A 21308-nucleotide genomic window follows, 5' to 3' on the forward strand; every position below is an offset into this window, starting at 1 on the left:
GTATGGGGAACGCCAAAATTTCCAAATAAGCTAATGCCAATCTTGTGGTTGCCTACTACCTAAAAACCTATGCATTCCTCACGGATTTTCGCAATCTACGACGGCAGACGACGACGACGGACACCAACTTGGTGTCAGCAGTTTTCATGTTCCACGATGCTCCACATTTTCTCCTACGAACAAGGCGACAACGTGCCATTCAGTATGTTGACGAGTGTTTTGCACGTCGGCCGGGAGTGTGCTTACCACGAGCCTGGAATTTCGTGACTCATTAGAACGTAATTAAGTTTAACAAAGGCTATCAGCAAGCTCTCAGGTAATTTGATACTGAATTTGTGGGAATTTTCTTTGGCATTTTAGTACAGTCATAAAGTGTTTCAATCCCAAAATAATTCTTCCTTTTTTTTGCCGAGGGAGTCTATAAACCTTTCGCGCCACTCCCTTTTCCTGGGTTGATAACATTTTCAACTTATATCTTTTAAATGGCCATATAGTTTTTGATACTAGATAGCTAAGCTAGTAATTAGCGTCCCGTGGCACTACTAATTATACGTTGAAAAGTTTTATATATCATTTGCGGGACAGCGTGTCGTTTCGTGGAAAAAATGGCGAAGCTACATATTTCACGGATCATCGCGTTTCCTCCGTTTAACAGCTGATAGTCATCGAGAGGAGAAATCAGCGCCACGAGTGTCTCCATCACTAGAGCTTAACACGAGTAACTCGGGCTGTTTGCTGAGGTTACTGTTCCTGGTATTTTTCATGATTTGACTTAAGATTACAGTTTCAATATATAGAGCATAACTTTAAACGTAGTTTTTAATTAGGTAAAAATGTGTAAAATCTATACTATATAAAAAATCCAGGAAAAGACGGGGAGCCTGTGTCCGTCACATTATGTATTTGTTGTGATTGGCTGGAAACCGCCGCTGGCTGTAGTGAATTTGCGGGATGTGATTGGCTGGCGGCCGCCTGCTATAGTGAATTGGTGGGATGGGGATTTGGAAAACTAAACTGCCGGTGGAATTGCGGATTTAGGCTATTTTTCAGTCTATGGGCTTGGCTTAAAACGGGTGGGCGCTACAGTAGGTAAGCCGGCGGGGCAGAGATTGTACGGTGGAAGGCGGGTAACCACAGCGTTTTTTTGGTGGGAAAAGGGGGTTGGCGGGAAGAGACTATTCGAGAAAAGACGGGCAACTACAGCGTGCGTTTTCTGGGCTGAGACTGTGAGGGAAAGACAGGCAAAAGCAAATGAAAAGGTGAATATGCAACTATATCGGTCGTTTTGGCGGGCAGCGAGTGGGCCGACGGGCAGCAAGTGGGTCAACGGGCAGGGAGGGGGTCGACGGGCAGCGAGTGGATCGACGGGCAGCGAGTGGATCGACGGGCAGCGAGTGGATCGACGGGCAGCGAGTGGATCGACGAGCAGAGAAGGGGCCGACGGGCAGAGAGGGGACCGACGGGCAACGAGCCGGCCGACGGGCAGAGAGAGGGTCGACGGGCAATAACAGCGGGCTTCGTAGCGGGAAGAAGTAAAATGTGCCATGGCTACTTTTCCCCGGTTGCAGCGTGGTTCAAGGAGCGGATGACTCATCTCTGCGAAGAGATAGCCACTCTTCCCTTTTCACCCGCGACAATATTTTACCCTTCGCTTACGAGTCACGTTCATTAGTGGAACAACAATGGCTCTATTACTCTGTTTATTGTCATGATAGAGCAAATTTTTTAGTTTTAAGAATTCAAAACTGCTTACTGCTTTCAAACAGTCTCTAATAGAGATATCGATATTAAAATCTCCATTTGCTAGTGATTTATACATTTGTAAACGAGATTTCTTTTCTATGTTTTGCTTTCTTTTTTTCACAGATATTATCGATTTTTTTATTTTCTTATAGATTTCGACTTGGACGTCATGGATAAGGCCTACGAAAAAAATGTTATTGATACGGTGTTACGGGTGGTACATGATAACGAACGCACCAACCTGAGCCAAAGCATACGCGTCAGAGAATATCTTGAGAAAAAAGGGTTTTCTATAACGTCGAACCAGGCGCCGGGTTCCACTAATTCTGATTCGTTCGCCCTTTGCTTGATACAACACTCGGAAAAATGCTATGGGACGTCTCATTTGAAAGAAGCTCTTTTGGCGCCTTTCGATGAAACGATTCAACTTCTCGGCGTAATGTTTAACGAGGATGATCCCGTCGATGCTATTGCAAGCCTAATTAAATACCTCTGCAAAGATATGAAGTTGTTCAAATCAGAGTACCGTACACCAATCATGGTAGTCAGATGTTACGGCCTACTTGCCCAACCTACAAACTATCTTTACAAAGAAGACCAATGTAAACAGCTTCTAGATGAAGAACCAGAAGAAACAAATGCCGAGTGGTATTACATATGGTACGATAACGAACGTCAAGTGTTTCAGTCCATTTACTCGAAGAAGTATGATAATGACGAATCAACTCAGAAACGAAACAGAAGTCCACCAGGTGGGCATTCTACTGCATTAAAATAATGAACTCGTTTTCTTATTACAGTTTTTGCCACAGGGTATACAGTGCGAATGATTATCACGATGCAGGAGCAACGGTTTTATATCGCCAATGAAACGGTCAACAATAGAGGCAAACTACTGAAGCATTTGGACAAGCATTGCATCAGATTGACGAAAAATAACGAACAGAGCTTGCCACTAGTCGAATCATTCGTGCTGTGCTTGATTCAGCACTCTTCAGGCAACTATTGTTTAGCCAGCTTGGATTATCCACACGTTGCTGTTCGCTCATTGAAACATATTTCTGAGTCGGGCTGGAACGCTTTCCGCGCCAAAATCGAAGACTCTGCTGAAACGTTTGGGTTAAAATCGAATGAGAGTTTGAAGGAGAGTATCAAATGGATTATCCAACAACTTTGGAAACGGTTTGAATGTTGCAAGGTAAGCATTTTAATTGACGAAACTTCTACTCAAAAGTTTGCCGTTGTCGTCTTTGGTTCACATTCGACATGCTATGTCGTGTATGAAGACAAAGAATTCAAATTTGTTAACGCTTTAAAAGAAGATTCGACACCCTTTTACGTATGGTTTGACGAATCAGAGAAGGTCTTCGAGGCATTGGCGCCTCTAGTTTCCATGTATCAGAATGAAAAAGCAAGTGCCAGCCTTTACTGGAACGATCTGATCAACCGTTTTGAACGCAGCTTCATTCAGTTTTTGAAGAAAAGGTTCCTCTCATGTTCGAGCTCTTCCGAAGTTGAAAAATCATTCGACGACTTGAACGAATACCTTAAAGAGACGCAAGACTACTCATTGTTCTCAATTCAACAAGTGTTTGCACGATGGGGCTCGAACAAAGAATCGCTTCGTTCAGATTGCCTCAGAAACGATTACATAAAGGTAAGTCAGCTAACGTACAAAAATAAAAGATTTGCTGTATCTCTTCTGTTAACACTCTGGCTTGCGATTTCTCTAACCAATCTCTTTGTTACGTTTCTGAAGGTGTGTTGGAGAAACTGCCCAGAATTACGGGCTGTTTTCGCCTGCATGGAAGAGTGTCTCAAGACTTTGGATCACGATATAGCGACGAGCTGGTGCAAGGAGCTGTGGAACTTCATACTTGAGGCAATCGCCAGACAAGTGGATCTGGAATTTGCCATGAGAAACAGGAAGATTGAGATGGGCCGCAGGAGAGGACGGTCCAAGATCGACATGGCCAAAGAAAAGGTGGAACAGTTGCAGCATGAAATTGAATCTGCCGGGAAGCGGATGGCACAAAAACAAATGGAGAATAAGATGCTGCAAGAGAAATTGGAAGTACTCGCCTGTAATCAGCTGATTGTTGATATTGGAAGCGTCGACTACGTTCCAGATTACCAACTCGTACTCGAAGGAAGCGGCCACAAGTTTTTTCAACTGGAAAATGGCCTTGAGCTTGCTGAAACATTATCCAAAGCTGTCCAGCGGACCAGCGCATCGTCGCAACACCTTAAAAACTATGTGAAAAAAAGAGGAGCCGACAAGATTTTGGGGCAGTTACGTTCGGCTTTGAATGAAGTCGTCGGTAAAAAACCCTCTGATAGTTGGGTCAACGATCGCAAGTGGCGCGTCGAGGGACCAGCCCTAGTTTTGAGCCAAGTCGTGACTCTGCTCAAACAGAAGGGTGTTCTCTCTGGAGGAAGATGTCAAGAAGTAACGATCGAAGCCGAAAGAGTTCTTTACATCGACTCGGACTGGGTCACGCCCGGCGTCAGTTTTACGATTGTGGCTCCATTAGTTAGCGTAGTCAGTTCCGAGAGTCGAATGAAAAGGGTGATAAACACGTCCGGTATGGATGGCAAACCGCACGATTTGGAAAAAGCTAACGATGGGAAAGGCGGCGGAGTGGACGGAAGTGATGGTCTTGATGGCGAAGACGGCCAGGACGCTGGAAACATAACCATCGACTGCCTCTCAATCGAGAATCATGACATGTTGAAACTGGTTGCTAAAGGTGGAAATGGATCAGACGGCCAGAGCGGTGGAGATGGAAAGAATGGAAATAACGGAGAAGACGGCGCAAACGGCTCGTTTACATCGGAGGAAGAGGAAAAGAGTGACACTTTTTCATTTGGACGATTTCGTGACCTTTCACCAATAAAAATACACAGTGGCAGCTCAGGATCAAACGGCCAGGCAGGCGGTTCGGGCGGAAAAGCAGGATGCAGGGGGATAGGAGGACAGGGAGGTGAAATAACAATCACCGCTAAAACCAGTGCGCTGTCTAGAATTGAAAAAATGGATTCTAAAGGAGCCACAGGAAAACAAGGAACACCCGGTAAAGGCGGAGACTGTGGGAGAGGTGGCCGGCACGGCAAGGATGCTGTTTACTACTTCGAAGCGGACGATCCAAACCCTTGGGCTTTTTTTACTGGTGACTGGAAAAAGCATTTGGGTTCCAGAGACGATTTCGTGAAGCAGTGGTGCAGTGGATTGATCGGCTCAGACAGTTGTATCGGCTACGAGCGCCGTGGGAACTCGGATCCTAAATGGGCTTCTGATGGAAAACGAGGGAGAGAAGGAGAGAGGGCCAATCAGCGACAGAATGAAAATAGCCGGACGCGCAACTCGGGTTCGCTTCGGCAACGGGAGCGTTCCAGCAACACTCAATCAAATCAGACGGAAATGGAACAGGTGATTGCAGCTCAACGTATGAACCAGGAGAAAATACAACGCGAAAGCCAAACTCTTTCTCGGTGCACTGCCGCACTCGATTCACAGAAAAAAAGGATCTCGAGCGTTCAACAAGAAATCGAGCTGGCAAACCAGGAAATCGCCGTAAACGAAACTACACGCCAACGAGTGAAAGTCAAGATTCAAGAAATGTTAGAGCAACACATCGTTCATCAGGTTGTTGTTCGTCAGAATGTGACGAGACAAGCAAACTTGCAGTTTGAGAACGACCATCAGCTGGGTCTTCAACAAAAACAGACGTCAATTAACGTCAACCTATTAACTTTGCGGGCAGGTTTTCGAAATGAGTCAAACCCAGCAGAATCAACTCAAATACTCGATAATTTATTATTGTCTGACGGGAGCTCGTTAAGTATCCAGCATCGTTTAAAGTTAATGAATGCTACTCAAATGTTTTATTTGAAGTTGGGACCAAATCGCCAAGATTGCAACCGAGAATGGTTATTCATTGGAAAGCTAATAGAAAAGTACTCCAATTCAGCTCAAGACCTGATCGCCGGTCTCGAATTCCTCGAAATAAACCAAGGACTGATGATCAAACTTTTAGACAGGAAAACTAATGGGAACCTCATTGAAATCTTGCGCGCCTTACTAGTTCCAATCGAAACACATGAAGAGGATGTAATTGGCACTTTGTTCGAGTTTGGTGTGCGTAACTTACCGTATAACAAGTTAAAGGAGTTGCTCGGCCGCCTTGAGCTGCGAATTTCGCCGAACGACGCCCAACTGCGGCTCGCTGTCGCTATCCACTACCGAATGCTCGGCCAAGTGACGAGAGAAATTGCCAATTTATTTGGAGACGATCGCAAAACTGCGTTCAGGTGTGCTGATCTGCTTTTTCAAGTGTCCGATTTGCATTCGCTGCTCCTCAATATTAAAGAAACCGCCCAAATGAGTGATGGCGATCTAACACCTTTTTATTCATCTTTCTTCGACGAACTTCATGACGAACTCTCCAAAGTCAAAGCTGCCACAACAATCTACCAAGCTGTCAGGCGTTTCGTCCGAAGAAAACTCGATACAACACAGACATTTTGAAAGTTGACGACTTTTCCAACATCCAAGTGAGTGAGGTATGGAAGATTGTTTTCCTTATAAACGCATTCCTACTTGAGGCCACTGAAATGGATGCAGTAAGACAAGGGATACGCAACTCAAAAATAAAAAATCAAAACGCGATAATTTCACTTCTTGAGGAATCGTTTCAAAAAAATATTTTGGATCCTGGTTGGAAAGAAGTGAGACGGCTCTTGACCGAAAGAGAGATGTTTAACACAGAAAGACTAAAGCGCAAGCTGGAAGATGTTGAACGGGCTACCAGAATGCCATTGAGCCAAACGAGCTTCGAAGAGAAATCATGTGTCCTGGAACAGTTGAAAGATGCTCTTGGAAACGAGAAAGAAAACGAAGCGTCAGTATTCAAATGGATCAGCAACAAGGCAAGCTCAGTGGAACCATTTGATGGATTCTTTTCTGGTTCAAGTAAAGAATCGGAGGAGGCAATAGTCGTGAACATCGTTGAGAAGTTAGATACTCGAACAGTGAAAAAACTGGTTGAATTGAACTGCCGTCTATCAACTCATCGTATTTCGTTTGATGATAAACAAGTTACCAAGTTGTGTTGCGCTATCCAAAAAGACTTCCCAAGGATCATCCAGGATTCAAGTTATGATTTGCAATATAGCCAGTCGACATTCAGATCGAACTGGATGCAATACCTCTTGAACAGAGTTGCAGATGAACGAGCAAAAGTCGATAGGTTGTCTGCGTGTGTGTTGAAAAAATTTCAAGACACAAAAAACGAAAACGGGTCTCTTGCATTGATCCTTCGCAAATATGGGCTCTACACTAGCACTTTGGAGCCTTTTGAAGCCGGTAAAGCGTGGGAGCAACTGGACAAAATCTCCCAATTAAAAGATGTTTTGCGTGAAGTTCGAAGCAAATTGAAAGTAGCAGGTGACCAGCTTTCCAAGTTCTACCCAGTTCTAATTTAACTAGCTAATACATCATTTTTTTAAACTGTTCAGTAAAGAAGCTGTTAGATGTCGTGCAAAAGGCAATTCCAACACTGGAGGATGCTTATCGGAAAACAGCGAATCCACCATCCTGCGATCATGGTAAGAAAAGGATTAGTCGTGATTAACGTGTAATTTTAAACGAAAATGAATTATCTTTCAGGTTGTGAAATCATTTCACTAGTGGATCGTGTTCAACATCTCGTTACTGGATGTAATGAAGTGACGCCCAATAGCTCCTTATTTCAAAATGGAAATTCTTTGGGCGAGTTGTTTAATATCATGGACGCTATCCGTTTACTGCTGAATATCACGGAGATTGATGCCACCAAAACAAAGCAAGTATCAGACACGTACGACAAGGTATGCAGCCTGAAGAACATATTCTACAATTGGAAAACTAAGTCGAAAATCCCACGATACGGGGGCGGTCAAGAAGTCGTCCAAACTCACGACCGCCTATTGAATTCTCTAGCCGACGCATTCTCGATAAATAGTGAAGACCTTGAAGATTCCAGGCGAACAGTTTACGATGAGATTTCAAATCACATTGGTGAGATCCGGACGTTCCACAACAAAGATCTCGAACTCATTGGCGAGCTTTCCAAGATCTTTTCGGATCCGCGTTCCGAAATAGATTTTTGTCGATTCGTCGAGAGAACGTCTCCCATCTACTTCTCTCTTTGTCCTAGTGGTCTATCAATCGAACGGAAAATTCGCTTGTTTGAAGCCATCCTTAGAGTTGTTGACATTAAACAGCAGGATCTCCGTGAGAAAAATCTGAGCGGCCTTTTTGGTCTCACTTTGAAACGGGCGTTTGAACAGGTTTGTTTTGATATCCAGTTAAATTTGAGCTCAGACTAAATTTTTGTTTCGTCTTCTAGAACACGTGGCTGTACACATCAATCGCCCTCTTAATCGGCGATCTGTTAAAAAGTGAATGGCATCTTGCAACGTGGGAACAAGCGAAATTGTGGAGCCATTATTTAAAATTGATCGCCGGGAAATGCGAAAACGAAAACTTTGAAGAAGCATGCGAGATGTTGCTCTCTATACAGCAACATGTTCTCGATTATTGCCGGGCTTACTACGTTGAAAATCTACTCAAGACCACTAATAAATCAGCTGACTCCGTCGATTTGAACATGATGAATCTGGCGTTCAACGAAGCCGTAAGTCTTACAACAGACGTCATGCGATTCGCAAATGCGACTAGCTCCTCCGATTCACACAGATGGACCGTCAGCCAAGTTATGGCTCGCCAAAAGGTTCTGGATGCGATCGTTCGTCTCGGATCATCAAAGTCCAGTTCCTGGCCCGAAAACACTGTAATAGACCATCTGCTCCGCCAGTGTAATCTTTGGAACTACAGCAACACAAAGTTTAAAGCAGTTATCTCGACAGCTTTCAAAGGAGACACGAACTCAGAAACCCGACGTCGTAAAACTTTCGTCAAGCGTTTAATTTCATTGCGGCACGTTGAGTGGACGGAGAAGCTACTCGCCGAATTGAATTCGCTTTTGAACAAGTCATACCAGGAATTATCCGTTGTAGTTGGCTATGATGTTTTCACAGAAGAAGAGAGGTCTTTCGTTAATCTAATTGACAACGACGAGGCAGTCCTGCACATCCTGAAAAGCGAGTACCCATCGTGCTATCTGAACTCTCTGCAAAATTTTGCAATCAAACGAGCTCTCGAGTCTTTTGTGCGCTGTTTCCTGCCCAGCTTCGCCGGGATAAGCCTGAATCAAGAGGCAGATTTCGAAAAAAAGATGACCGATGAAGCTCAACTCTGGCGTATTGCAAAGACATTTTTATCTAAAAAGAAAGCGGAAGGAACATTGAGAGATTGGGTTGTCTGGTTTAATGACGTTTTCATCGTTTCGTTGAACTCGTATCCATCGGATTCAGGGCTTACACTGAATCAAGTGTCAAACTTCCTTGACGATGCCGCCAATTCTAACTTGGAACTATGCCGTCTTATCACAACGACATGCCGACCGCATTATTGGACTCGTTTCCTTGCCGTTTACACCGTAAAAAATTCGACCTTTCGTCTGGGATTGGGCGAAGCAGAAGACGCCGATGCGATCGTCAGGGACCTCGTCGCGTTTTTAATGCGGATTACAAGTGAAACTGGTAGTGTACTAATTCGTTGCTTACGAGAAAAAATTTTAGCGGAATCGGAAACAGCTCGAACAGCCGATTTGGTTTATATAGTCCGGAGCGTGGCCTCCGGGCTGAACGAAATCTCGGAGCTCAATTCAAATATTTTTGAAGAGAAACAATTGGTTGCTAGATTCGTGAACGCTGTTTTGAAAGAGTGGCCAAAAGCCTGTCGTTTAGCGCGTTTCGCTTCCAAGTGGGCTTCTGAAGGACTTGGATTTCTTCGTACGCAGAAGGTGTTGAGCATTTTCGATATCGAACTTGGACAGGAGCGCGCAGATCGTCTGTTGGATCGCGCACAGCGCTGCCAGCGGAACAACTTGTCTTTCACATCGTTGCTCGAAAAAATTGCCGATAACTTGATTCGTTTTCCCTGGATTAGGGAACAATGCATTAAGCTGGCTTCTTCGGACGTCACAGAAGATGAAAACGCGCTTTGGGCATCGGTGATTGACATCGAAAACAAGGCGAAATCAACGCAAAACAAGGAGCTGACTATCAACGATATTCTTACAATCCTGAGCAACGATCCCGACTCGAAGCTGATGATGAACGATGCGGCAAAACGAGCAGAAATTCAGGACTTTGTTCAGCGAGCCAACGATAGCTACAAAATCGCGTACAGCACCTGGGACGAGAAGAAGATCACACAGTGGGCAGCGAAAGAGAAGAAGGGTTCCGAAGGCAAACCATTGCAAGTGCATGAATTTCTTGCAGTAGCTTCTCGAGCAGTGGAGCTGAAGAAAGGTTACAAACCACGAGACGTCCAGATGTTGGCTGTTATACTGTTTGTGACGGGCGAGGATAGCGGGAGCAAAAAAATCAAACGAATGGCTCAGATCTCAACAGGCGAAGGAAAAACTTTGATAACAGCTCTGCTCGCCATTTATCACGTCCTGCGTCATTGGAACAGCTATAGGCATGTCAACGTGATCACGAGCTCGTCGGTGCTGGCTGAAGCGAGCGTCAACGAAATCCAGTACCTTTATGACCAGTTCGGGGTGAGCTTGAGCAACAATTGCGACTTGGCCTGTTCAAAAGACGACAAACTCCGCAAAGAGCGCTACAACTCAGACGTAATTTACGGTGATTTACCCAGTTTCATGCGAGACATTCTTCTCACTCGCTTTTTCAACAAGAAAATAACACGAGGCAGAGAACCTGGCGCTATTATAGTTGATGAAGTAGATTCCATGCTCTTGGACAAAGGCGAAAGCGTGTTGTACCTATCGCACAACATCCCAGAAATGTATCACTTGCGCCAACTCTTTGTCGAAATAGCTGGAACAGTTAACGCGCCCGACGTGCAGGATTTGGCCGAATCGAGAGACATCGTTGCTGAAGTTCAAAGGTTCATCGAGCCAAGGATCAACGATTCAGACATCGCCGTGCCCAATTGTCTAAAAGGATACGTCAAACATCATTTGCCGACTTGGATCAGAAGCGCATTGAGAGCCGCATACCTTTTGAACGTGAAAGACTCGTACAAGATCGATGACATCGGTGATGGGAAAGGAAGACAGGTGATCATCATGGACAAAGAAACGGGCGTTGAGCAAATCCAGATGGAGTGGTCGGACGGTCTTCATCCCGCTCTTCAGTTGAAGCACGGCCTCAAATGGACCCCCACCGCCTTGAAAGCAGTTTTCATGTCGAACATAGGCTACTTCACCGAATTCAAAGGCCGGTTTTACGGAGTAACCGGGACATTAGGCTCGGCAGCCGAATGCGATCTTTTGCGCGACGTTTTCGGCGTAGATTTCTTCCGGATGCCCAGGTATAAGCAGCGCTTCTGCATCCACCACGGTCCGCTCGTTGCAAGCAATGAAGAGGAGTGGCTCCAAAATATGAAGAAGGCTGTTGAAGAGGTGACCAAGCCCCCAGAACCTCGTGCTGCCCTTATCATCTGCGAAAACATTGTTTCAGCTGAACGCATTCACGCTGCGCTCTCGAAAACCTCGCAGCCAAAGGCAGGTAAAAACATTATAGGTTGCATTCAAATAATTACATTTTTTTTGGTATAGGAATACAAAGTTAATATGTACACCAGCGCTTTTGACAAGGATTTCCTGAAAATGCAACACGAAGACGAAGTCGGCCCGGGACAAGTGATTGTTGCCACAAACCTTGCAGGCAGAGGAACAGACTTCAAGCTGAGCAAACAATTGGAGGAAAATGGCGGACTTCACGTCATCATCAGCTACGTTCCACCTAATGCTCGAGTTGAAGCTCAAGCTCAAGGACGGACAGCTCGAGCTGGACAGCCCGGCAGCTACCAATTCGTGATTCAAAAGGGATCTGCTCAAGTGCCCGACAAACCAGAATCAACCGACCCCTACGCTGAGCTGTGCGCATTTAAGATCGCCCGCGACGACGAGGAGCGATCCCGGCTGGAAGATCTGCACCTCAAAGCAGTTCCAAAAATCAAACTCGAAGAATCCCTTTTTGAGCGTTTCTATCGTGAGTGCATCAAGCCGTTGAGAGATTGTAGCACACCTGATGAAACTGTTGTAACGAGCCAAACTGAGGAGACAGATATCAAGATAAACTGTTTGAACAACCGATGGGCCCTGTGGCTCGACGACAATGAAACACTGATAGAGCGTGCTCATAGTGATCGGCTGCTGTTCGAGAGTCTCAACGAGGCCTTCGAAAGCTTCATCTCGAGTGTACGCAACACCCGCTGGTCGAGCCTAGAAACTCTGGCGCAGACCCCCAGCGAGCTAATGTGCGTAGCTCGTTTTTACGAAAACCATCCGAAGGTTTACAAAAACTACCCGGAGAGAGCAATAAATTGCTTTAAGAAGATCGCCACCGAAGAGCCTCAGTTCTGCGAAAACGCTCTCCTAGAAAACGTTCGGCTGATGCTGTTGGACAAAGCAGGCTACTACAAGAAGAGGGAGGCAAAGAAACTTCTCGTTAAAGCAAAGAAAATGATCAATTCTAGGATCGACATTCTCTTCGGGCTCAACCAGGTCGTTAACACCGTCCGGCAGAAGACGAGTTCCGGTCCCGATCCTGTCGAGCACTTTTCGTTTGAAGAGCAAACTAGCAATCTAATCCGCTTGCTTCAAGTGCACTTATCCTCCGTCAGTTCATTGCTCGGGGTACCTTTAACAGACTCTCTGTCCAGTCAGTTCCACTCGGAAGAAAAGAATGACGAACCGTTGAACAAAGTAATTGATTTTCTAGCCAGAAACTGCAACTATCACAAACCCTTGCGCTACTCGAGAAAGATGAAAATAATCAACGAAGCAAAAACAAAAGAACTGCAAATCAGTGGATCAGCCGTTAAGTGGCCAACGTTTTTGAGCCACTGCCAAACAGAGCTAGTCGAGTGGTTTGCTGCCAGAGTGCAAAAAAGGTCGGGTGTATCAAGTGCAACTTGGTTGCTATCAAGTTTGGAAACGAAGATCGCCGAAAGCGAAAAATGCCTGTGGAATCAGCTAATCGAAAACGGTTACATCGACAAGGGCCGGTCGGCCAGTTCTTACACCATCAAAGCAGACAACTCGCTGGAGCCAAAGCTACTCGAAAAATTCGTCGAGTACAAGCGAATCCTTCCTGGCTGGCTAGCGTTCCATGACGACGAGGATTTTGACGAAGTCTCTTCGACGTTAGGCATCACGAATGACGACCCCCTTGGACAGTCCATTAAACTAAGCACCATTAAAGATCTGCTGATTGACAACAAGTTGCTACTCAAATCTGACCGACCCGTTCACAGAATATTAAAGAACATCCCTTCAGTACAAGAAAATGTTGAAGCCTATCTCGTGCCAGGAGTACCGCTTGTTTCATGCGCCGACGTATTGGCCGCCTGGTTCCCTTCAACGGCGTACCAAGAGGGTCAAAGAGTTGAGCAACCCGATTTTGATGGTCGCAAAACGAAATTGGCTGATCAGTTTAAAAATTACTTTATCGACATTGGTATCTTAAAGCAGCCCGCTATCATGTTTCCATTCCCATCAGCAAATCGCTCAAAAGAAGATATCGATTCTGATTTAGAGCGGATGAAGAATTCCTTCAAATCTCAAAAAGGTTTCGACGATTTGGCAACGACTTTGTACAAAGAGAAAGAAAAAGACAACGGAAAACGACGGGATCTCCTGGCTGAACGTTTGATGATGGCGGTAAGAGAGCACCTTGGTCAATTGAAGATGTTCGCCCAAATGAAATCTTCATTCACCTACTTGTACGACAACCTACCACCGACTTCAGTGAACCCTGCTGACGAGTTGCAACAGTTCGACGCTCAGTACTTTGATCGTGTTGGCCGTTTTGAAGAGCACATCCCATTCGACTGGAGGACTTTGGTAGTAGCTTTGCTCGGAGTGGCCCAGCTCGTTGGAGCGGTTGCCTTCCCGTTCTTCAGCGCCGGATTGGCAGCCGAGGGCATCAACGATTTGATGTTCGCCTTCCAGAGTTTCAAGAACCCCGGGTCGTTCTCGTGGTCCACGTACGCCAAGGGTAAACTCAAAGGATTGGCAATAATGGCGCTAACGGCCGGGATTGGGGCCGCTGGGCTTATTGCGAAAGGAGGGCAGAGCTTGATGGGAGCAGCGAAGCTTTTGGGCCGTTTCAATGGCACATTAAAGGGATGGTGGCAGCTGGGTAAACAGGTGCTAGCCAAGTGCGCTGAGGCTCTACTCTCCAGTGTGGTCGGACAGATAGTACAAAAGTTCCTCAACTGGGCGAAAAAGTTCATATTAGAAAAGGTATTATCACGCGTAAAATCCTACCTATTCGAAAACCCCGTTTGCCGCCCAGCTTTTGAAAGGCTGAGAGCGTTAATGAACGACATTTTAAACGAAGCGCGGCGCTTTGGTCGCTCTTTGGGTGAGGTGCGCAAATCGGTACAGGACGCAATCGACCGAGCATGTAACCCTGACGCTCCTTCTGCCATCGATGTGTTCTCTCGAATCAAAGATAGAGCTCTTGACATTCGTGGGGAGATGCTCGGTGCTTTCAGCAATTCCACGGAGGGATTCATCAACGGTCAACAGAATCACCGTAACATTTACAAAGCATCTTCTGGACTTCATGGAATTACAGAATCAGTGCACGCCGGTACTCTTGGAAAAGTGCTAAAATCAACAGTCAAAATCACCGATAGCGTAGGACGTATCGCGAAGGAGAGTCAAAAGATAATCAAAACCGTCAATCAAATGCAAAGTGTTGTAAAACTTGCGGCTGAACCAGCGTGTCTCGTCAAGGACGTCAACGAGCAACTACAGCAAGAGCTCCGGCGACTGAACAGCAAACAAAACACGGACAACAAAAAGCAGCCGATGGTGGATTTAACCGAAGCGCAAGTGCGCGAATTTGATGGTTTTAAAACGGAAATGTCGAATAAAATTCAAGATTTGATCATGAAGAAGAGCCTCGATGAGATCCAGTCTGCTTGGGCACAGCCGGCGCTTCAAGCCAAGCTCGAAAAGACAATTCGAGAAAAGGCAACTGAAAAGATCCAAGCTATGGGGCTCATCAAATTGCCACCAGGTGCTGATCAACTGAGGGACGAAGCCAGTCAATTGGAAAATGAGGAACAAGTTGGTCTGGCTTACGAAGAAAGAATCGAAAAGATCGGCGAAGAGATGGCCGGCCCGGTGGAGAAACAGCTGCTGGCCGACCGATACGGGTGTTCGTTCGAGCTAGTCGATGAAACAGGCGATTATTCTGATGGATCAGGAACGTTTTCTTACCATCCGAACGGTGAACCGGGTAAAAAAAAGATCGTGATGAAGGTGACGCAAAATGAGGAAGGCACAAAGCATCTGGAGCTGATCATGTCGGATGGGACGACCTACAAACACGTCCCTGGTCCTGGAGAGTCTCTCAACGGATGTCTCTATCACGCGGCGGCAAAGGCTCTGAACACATCTTCAGTTGAATTGATCAGCGAGCTAAAGGACGAAGCGAGGTGCAATGAACGAGTTCGGATCATGTACGAAATCGGCGTAAACGAAAAATATAGCCGATTGCACACCGGTGCCTATGCTAAGTGTTCCGATTTCAAAGTAAAACGCGATGAGCTCGGCAGAAAGGTAACTGCGAACGCTATTATTACTACAGCAGATGTTGAGACGGTATCGGGCTCGGATCCAAAAGTAAGAGAAATAGTGAAGACAGGTTTTGACGGCGAGAACGTCAGTCACCTCATTGCTAGATGTCTAGGCGGCGAATACAAGGAAGAAAACCTCGTTAGTTTACCCAGCATGACGAATCAGATTTACATGCGTTTTCACGAGAAAGGACTCGAAGCATTCTGCCAGGCTCACATGAAAGATAATGTTCCAATCGCCGTACAATTGCAAATTCATTACGAAAACAGTGTTAAAGACTTGGAAAATATGCTTACAAGTGAGAAGAAGGTTATTCATGGAATCAGTTGTATTGAACTGGATTTCCATCTCAAAAACGATCCAAACAACTTTTACCGCAGTGGTCTTATCCCGTGTCAACCAGGCAAAAGCGGAACTGTGACTGTCGGTGGTGATACTTTCAAGAAACATTTTTTAGAACACAAATCAAGCCATCTGAAGAATGAAGGTATTTCCAACGTGCCTATCGACTACAAGAAAAGAAACCCAGGAGAAAAGCGCCAACATTATACTGAGTCTGCTGACCTTCACAGCCATCATCCACACAATAGAAAAAAATAAAGTTTTTCGATCGATCATGCTATTGACATTCTTCGCTATGAAAGTTCTTACTTGTGCCCGCTACGATAATCATTGCTTTTGGCATCTGCAAGCTTTTTGCAGATGCAAGAATCTAGTGAAAGCATACTGGTCAAGTCTATTGATATGTCGATTGCTATGTTGAAGACTCTAGCTTTGTTTCTTTTACATTTTCTTGCAATAACTTTTTATAGCTTTTTTTTTTACTAAAATGTATACTATATCAATCCCAGTATCCAACATTGGCTTAATTAACCTTTCAAATGTCAAATCTGTGTGCCTTATTATCCGCGTTTGTTTTTGCCATTTCAATAAAATCACTAAGCTAATTTCCGAGTTATTTTTGAAAACCAGTCACAGGGTATCTGCTATAATCATGACCTTTCTTTATCTGTCTTGTTCATTAGCATCAAAAGACCACACATTTTTACACGTTTAAATTGAAACATCAAATCATCAATATTTCTGAATTATCGTATGGCATACACAATCCTGATTATGAATGAGGCACTCATTTGCCAACCATTGAGTGAATCATAGAAATAAAATCGTCTTTAGTGACTTGATCAAACGAACTCTGTTGAGGTCCTTGAAGGCCGTTTTTCCACCACCACGCGATCCGGCTGTTGTGACATTCACTGTGGATATATAAGAAAAAAAAAATAACATTAGGTTTGTTTGGTAGGCTGGCCGCAACAAAGTATGGACGTATGCAACACTTAAACTCCTCTACGATTTTTATGGTTGATAAGAGCTGAACTCACGACGTACAACCATGTCTTTTATTCCCAACTACAAAATTTCATTGCCAATACGTGCCAAATAAAAAGAGAAAAGTTACTTACATGGAATTGGCGATGGAATCTAGTGGGCACTCGTACACAGAGGCTCGCGTCATCACATGGTACCAGTACTTTCTTCCAGAGCTCTTACTAAGCGCTAACATCCACGGATCTAAGCCAGAGATACAGTTTATCACACATAAATTGTTACAGTCTTCAGTAATGATGTTCTTAAGTTACGATGGACGATACAACCAAGGAGTAATAATAGAAAATAAAATACTAACGCTTTGTGGCTTTGTACAACAATAGTCCGGACGGGATGTATGCCCTTTGTTCGTCCTCTTCCAGACAAAAAACGAGACGTTCTTGGCATCCAGAATTTTTAATTATTCGCGGAAGTAGCCTGGTCAAGAAAATTGCAAACATAAGTGTTTTTGAAAATGTAAACATGGAATATCATACCGATGGAAAATTTGATCAACATCTTCCAGTTTAAAGTTCTCCTTCGCTCGGACAATGACTAGATCCGTCCGACTAGCCTTACTCAAAGCCTTGCAATATTGCCGAATTTTTTCACTTCTAAGATTTAAAATAAATATTTAAATATTAGGCAACGAGATAAATAAAACAGATTTAAAAAATCAAATAAAACTTAAATAACACCAGGCCCATTATCAGAGCTACTGTGATGGCCTATAAGACATTTCTGGGAAAGACTAACGTTAGTATTTAACCCAAGATGCCTTGCAAACCAGCACAATGGGCCTGGTTTTCGAATAGTGTTTTTTAAACACAGATTGAAATGAAAAAGATTTTAGGGGGCGGCTTTCCACAGGTGTTCTGCCAACAATATTGGGGTATCTTTCTTCTTTAGTCTAACCTTTCTTTCATGTGAAATTGACTGACATCCACCCCGCCTAAAAAAACTGCATCTATGACATGGAGGGCAAGAGAACGCTTTTGAGATCTGCCTTCTCCTCGCAGTTCTTGGATCAATTCTCCATAGATTAATGTATCGCGTGCCAGTTCCACATGTTCAATCAGCTTCTGCCATCGACTTTTGTCTATATCCCAGCGGAAAACGTTGGTACGGCCTAATCCTGTAAACGACCATACAAAAGTGTTATTTACTTACTTATATTTATTTTTCTAGCGACACTTCTCGCATCTGGGAAATGGGAGTCTGTAATATTGGATTGCACAAATGTCATACTGACCAAGATAAAAGGTTTGCATAGGATTATCTTTTTCCGATCCGATAACGACGCACCTCCAATCATACACAGATTTTACGGCTTCCCGAAAAACAGAAATGTCCATTGGAGTTGCTTTCTGGTCTAGTACGCCTTTACAAATAAGCAGGTCATTTTAAGGTCATTTGTACACATTTTGGGTTCTGAAAACCAAAGTGATTACTTACCGGAATTGCTTAGTAAAAGCTCTTTACATTTTTCAGCCGGGGTCATCCTAAAGTAAAGAAATACACATGTATGACCGTTTTAATTTTGCTTGGCCACAAGAAATTCAAAAAAAGGAAATAACCTCGACGGTGCCATTCGAGTCTTGTCTGGAATTTTCCAAAATTCTAACGATTGTTTTCTCAGCTCATACTGTCGATCCTCTCGCAGCGTAACATCTTTACAAAACGCTGCAATTTTGGCGAGGTTTATGACTTGCCTCATTCCTGAGAGAAACAACTTTAATTTATATTTAGTCGAAATGTATATAAAGGAGCAAACCCAAATTATTATTGGACTCAACGAGGTAATTATAAAACTGTTCATGGGAGGTCAATAATTCCAACGGTACGATATCAGTGACGTCTGTATTGGTACTGCCCAACTGTTCAAGACGACGATTTATTTCGTACAGATAAGTCTCGACATCTTGAGTATCGTCTCGTTTCCATTTACAGATTATATACCTATTGTGAATTTTAAAAAGCGCATTTTTAATTTCGACTCGGAAAACGATTGCATATTCAACAAAATAACAAAATACCTTTCTGAATTCGCCGGACGAGAAGTATTAGGTTTATGAATGGAAATGTGTTTGAAGGAGCGATGCATCAAGTATACTAAACCCACACTAAATGGTGTGAATAAGTCGAACAACTTGCAAACAAAATGCCCGCCTGTAAACAGGACATTTTTAAAAGGACAGCTTAAAAAAATGTTGTAACGAATTACCTGTTCGAACTATACACAACGCTACGAGGAACTGGCAAAGGTATAGTCTTTTGGAAAGTATTTCTTGTAGATTTTCCTGACCTTCAACTGAAAATCCCTAAAACATTGAATGTAATATAGCATAAGATTTTAAAACATAAGAGTCACAAAAAAAGAAACCCTACTCCATCAGCCATCATAAAATGTACACCTTTGCCGGTCTGAGTAATAACAAAACGTTGAAATTCCCTGATGTTTTTAGGAATATACACATCTCCGTCTCCATCAACTCCCCCAGCGCCTAAAATAACAATCACACGTTAAGGGTCAGGGGATTCAGGAATGTGGAACATGCAGATAATAATGCTTTCTACCGTAATGAGGTTCAAAACATTCGCATGGGGCAGCATGGAAATCTTCCAACTTGAAATCGTTTGATTTCTTTAGGGTAAAACCAAAGCCTTTCGACTCCCATTTTTTCCTCCACAACACGTATTCCGAAAAGCCACCAGGGCCAGCACAAACATCAGCAAAATAAAGTAGCTCATTCGCAGCAAGAAAAGGAGTCTAGAACAAATTTGAACAAAAATAAAGATTCAGTAAATTGGCATTATTGGTAAGGGACTTACACCATCTTCATTTTTAGGATCGGTAAACATGAAACCAAAAACTGCGTCTAAATTAGCCATCTTCATGGCTGCTCTGTTAAGAAAAAACGCTCCTCGAATTGTTTCGAACGGGTTGGAGCGGGAGCGTGCTTTTCTGAGTTCTTCTTCTTCCAGCACATCAAATATTGACTTTAAAAAGTTTATGAAAGAATATAAAACGAAGAAGACAATTAATTAAAACAAGTTTGATTTTGGTTAATCTACAATGAAATGAATTACTTTACACTGAAGAACTTGTTGCAAAACATTGGCGGCGCAAAAAGTTGTTTCATCATCGATGGTTAATTTTTTGGGTCCTTCTTTGACCCAAGTCTTCAACTCGGGCAAAGTAGGAGCAGGAATGGAATCCGACGGAAGCCAGGTAACGGTTTCTTCTACTTCAACAGTCTAGGATAGGAGCATAATGAGAGGTTAAAAGATGCATATAACTTTAGCCAGGCTCGGCCAACCTCTCGACTTGTGTCCCACTCGACGTCTTCAGCTTCTAATCCTTTGATTTCCAGACCCAATCCTCTTCTTCCTCGTTGTTTGGAAACCTCAATTGGCTGTGTCATGCCTTGAGATTTCTTACCAAGTCCTGTTCCTTTGGACCAACCCATTTTTGCCTTTTAACATTTGAGAAAATATAGATTAATTTAGATTGAGGTAGATTATGATTAATGAACTAACCATCATTGCAGTAGCTTTTTGATTTATGACTGGGGCTGCATTAGATTTTGGTTTAATAAATTCTCGATGTACAGATGGCATGACAGGCTCATCTTCACTTGATTCTGAATCTTGACTACTGCTTGCTGCATTGAATGTGTATGCTCCATCACTATTACTTTTGGATGGGCTGACAATCACAGTGCTTCGTTCAGATAATTCACTGTAATTTACATCATTCCTTGAGCTAGTATTATCTACATTGTTGTAATACTGTGTGTTTCGTTTTTTCAAAGGAGGCTCATAATTTTTGTGGGAAAAGCTCTCCTCATCTGAACTGGAATCTAGAAAAGGGATTGGAAATAAAGTAAAGTAAATTGTTATAAAAAACCCTTGATCTCTGTTTTTCCACCAACTAGAACCACTGTTTTATTCAGTGAAATTACATGCATTTGACTGCATTTATGATCACCTTTCTTCAGTGCAAGTATAAAATTGGAATTTTATTACTAACCACTCAATGAAGTTACTTTTCCCCTTGAAGCCATTTTAAATGAGACTTGAGGTAGACAAGGTTTATGTGTCGTCGATACTAAGAAATATTCGAAAGGGTTGAAATACTATCCATGTTATGATTCTGATCAAAACAATGCAATTCAATTTACCCGAAATTAAATCAGAGGCATGTAGGAAGTATCAGTATACACCATTGAAGAGCGAAAAGTACAAATAAATATTTCGCGAGTAATATTTTTCAAGGAAACAAAATTCGATGAGATAAACGAAAACAAACACCGGCGGCACTACTTATGCCACACTAACGTTATCCGAAACATTCTGCTATTTCGTATCAGTTATCTAATCTGTTTTGCTGTTTCATGCTTTTTCGATGCATTTGTAGCAGCAGAGAAGTGCTTAAAAATACCTATAGAGGGCATGCAC

The 21308-nt window shown here is 43.5% G+C and overlaps 2 protein-coding genes across 3 annotated transcripts; one reads left to right on the top strand and one right to left on the bottom strand.

Annotated features, from left to right (window-relative positions):
- The first annotated feature begins 214 nt into the window (after positions 1-214).
- Positions 215-16460, top strand: LOC130702152 (uncharacterized). Its single transcript, XM_059497294.1, has 9 exons — positions 215-316; positions 1896-2495; positions 2556-3400; positions 3503-6244; positions 6277-7189; positions 7261-7350; positions 7412-8073; positions 8133-11384; positions 11439-16460. The coding sequence occupies exons 2-9, from the start codon at positions 1913-1915 to the stop codon at positions 16077-16079; spliced, it is 13728 nt and encodes a 4575-aa protein (XP_059353277.1). The 5' UTR covers positions 215-316; positions 1896-1912; the 3' UTR covers positions 16080-16460.
- Positions 16461-16478: 18 nt separating this feature from the next.
- LOC130697580 (cap-specific mRNA (nucleoside-2'-O-)-methyltransferase 1-like) lies at positions 16479-21217 on the bottom strand. Of its 2 annotated transcripts, XM_057520504.2 has the most exons (19): positions 21032-21217; positions 20881-20958; positions 20388-20710; positions 20168-20323; positions 19938-20105; positions 19680-19847; positions 19425-19617; positions 19236-19351; positions 19072-19168; positions 18884-19016; positions 18622-18806; positions 18425-18566; positions 18303-18349; positions 18100-18228; positions 17763-17982; positions 17345-17461; positions 17167-17285; positions 16943-17051; positions 16479-16735 (listed from the first exon to the last, which is right to left on the bottom strand). In XM_057520504.2, exons 2-19 carry the CDS (start codon positions 20912-20914, stop codon positions 16609-16611), a joined length of 2583 nt encoding a protein of 860 aa, XP_057376487.1. In that variant the 5' UTR covers positions 20915-20958; positions 21032-21217; the 3' UTR covers positions 16479-16608. The 2 variants fall into 2 exon arrangements, with proteins under 2 accessions (XP_057376487.1, XP_059353351.1); XM_059497368.1 differs by having other exon boundaries at positions 20881-21217.
- Between the last annotated feature and the right edge of the window lie 91 nt (positions 21218-21308).

This window comes from Daphnia carinata, chromosome 10 (genome assembly GCF_022539665.2).
Source record: "Daphnia carinata strain CSIRO-1 chromosome 10, CSIRO_AGI_Dcar_HiC_V3, whole genome shotgun sequence".
In the NCBI taxonomy this organism is placed as follows: domain Eukaryota; kingdom Metazoa; phylum Arthropoda; class Branchiopoda; order Diplostraca; family Daphniidae; genus Daphnia; species Daphnia carinata.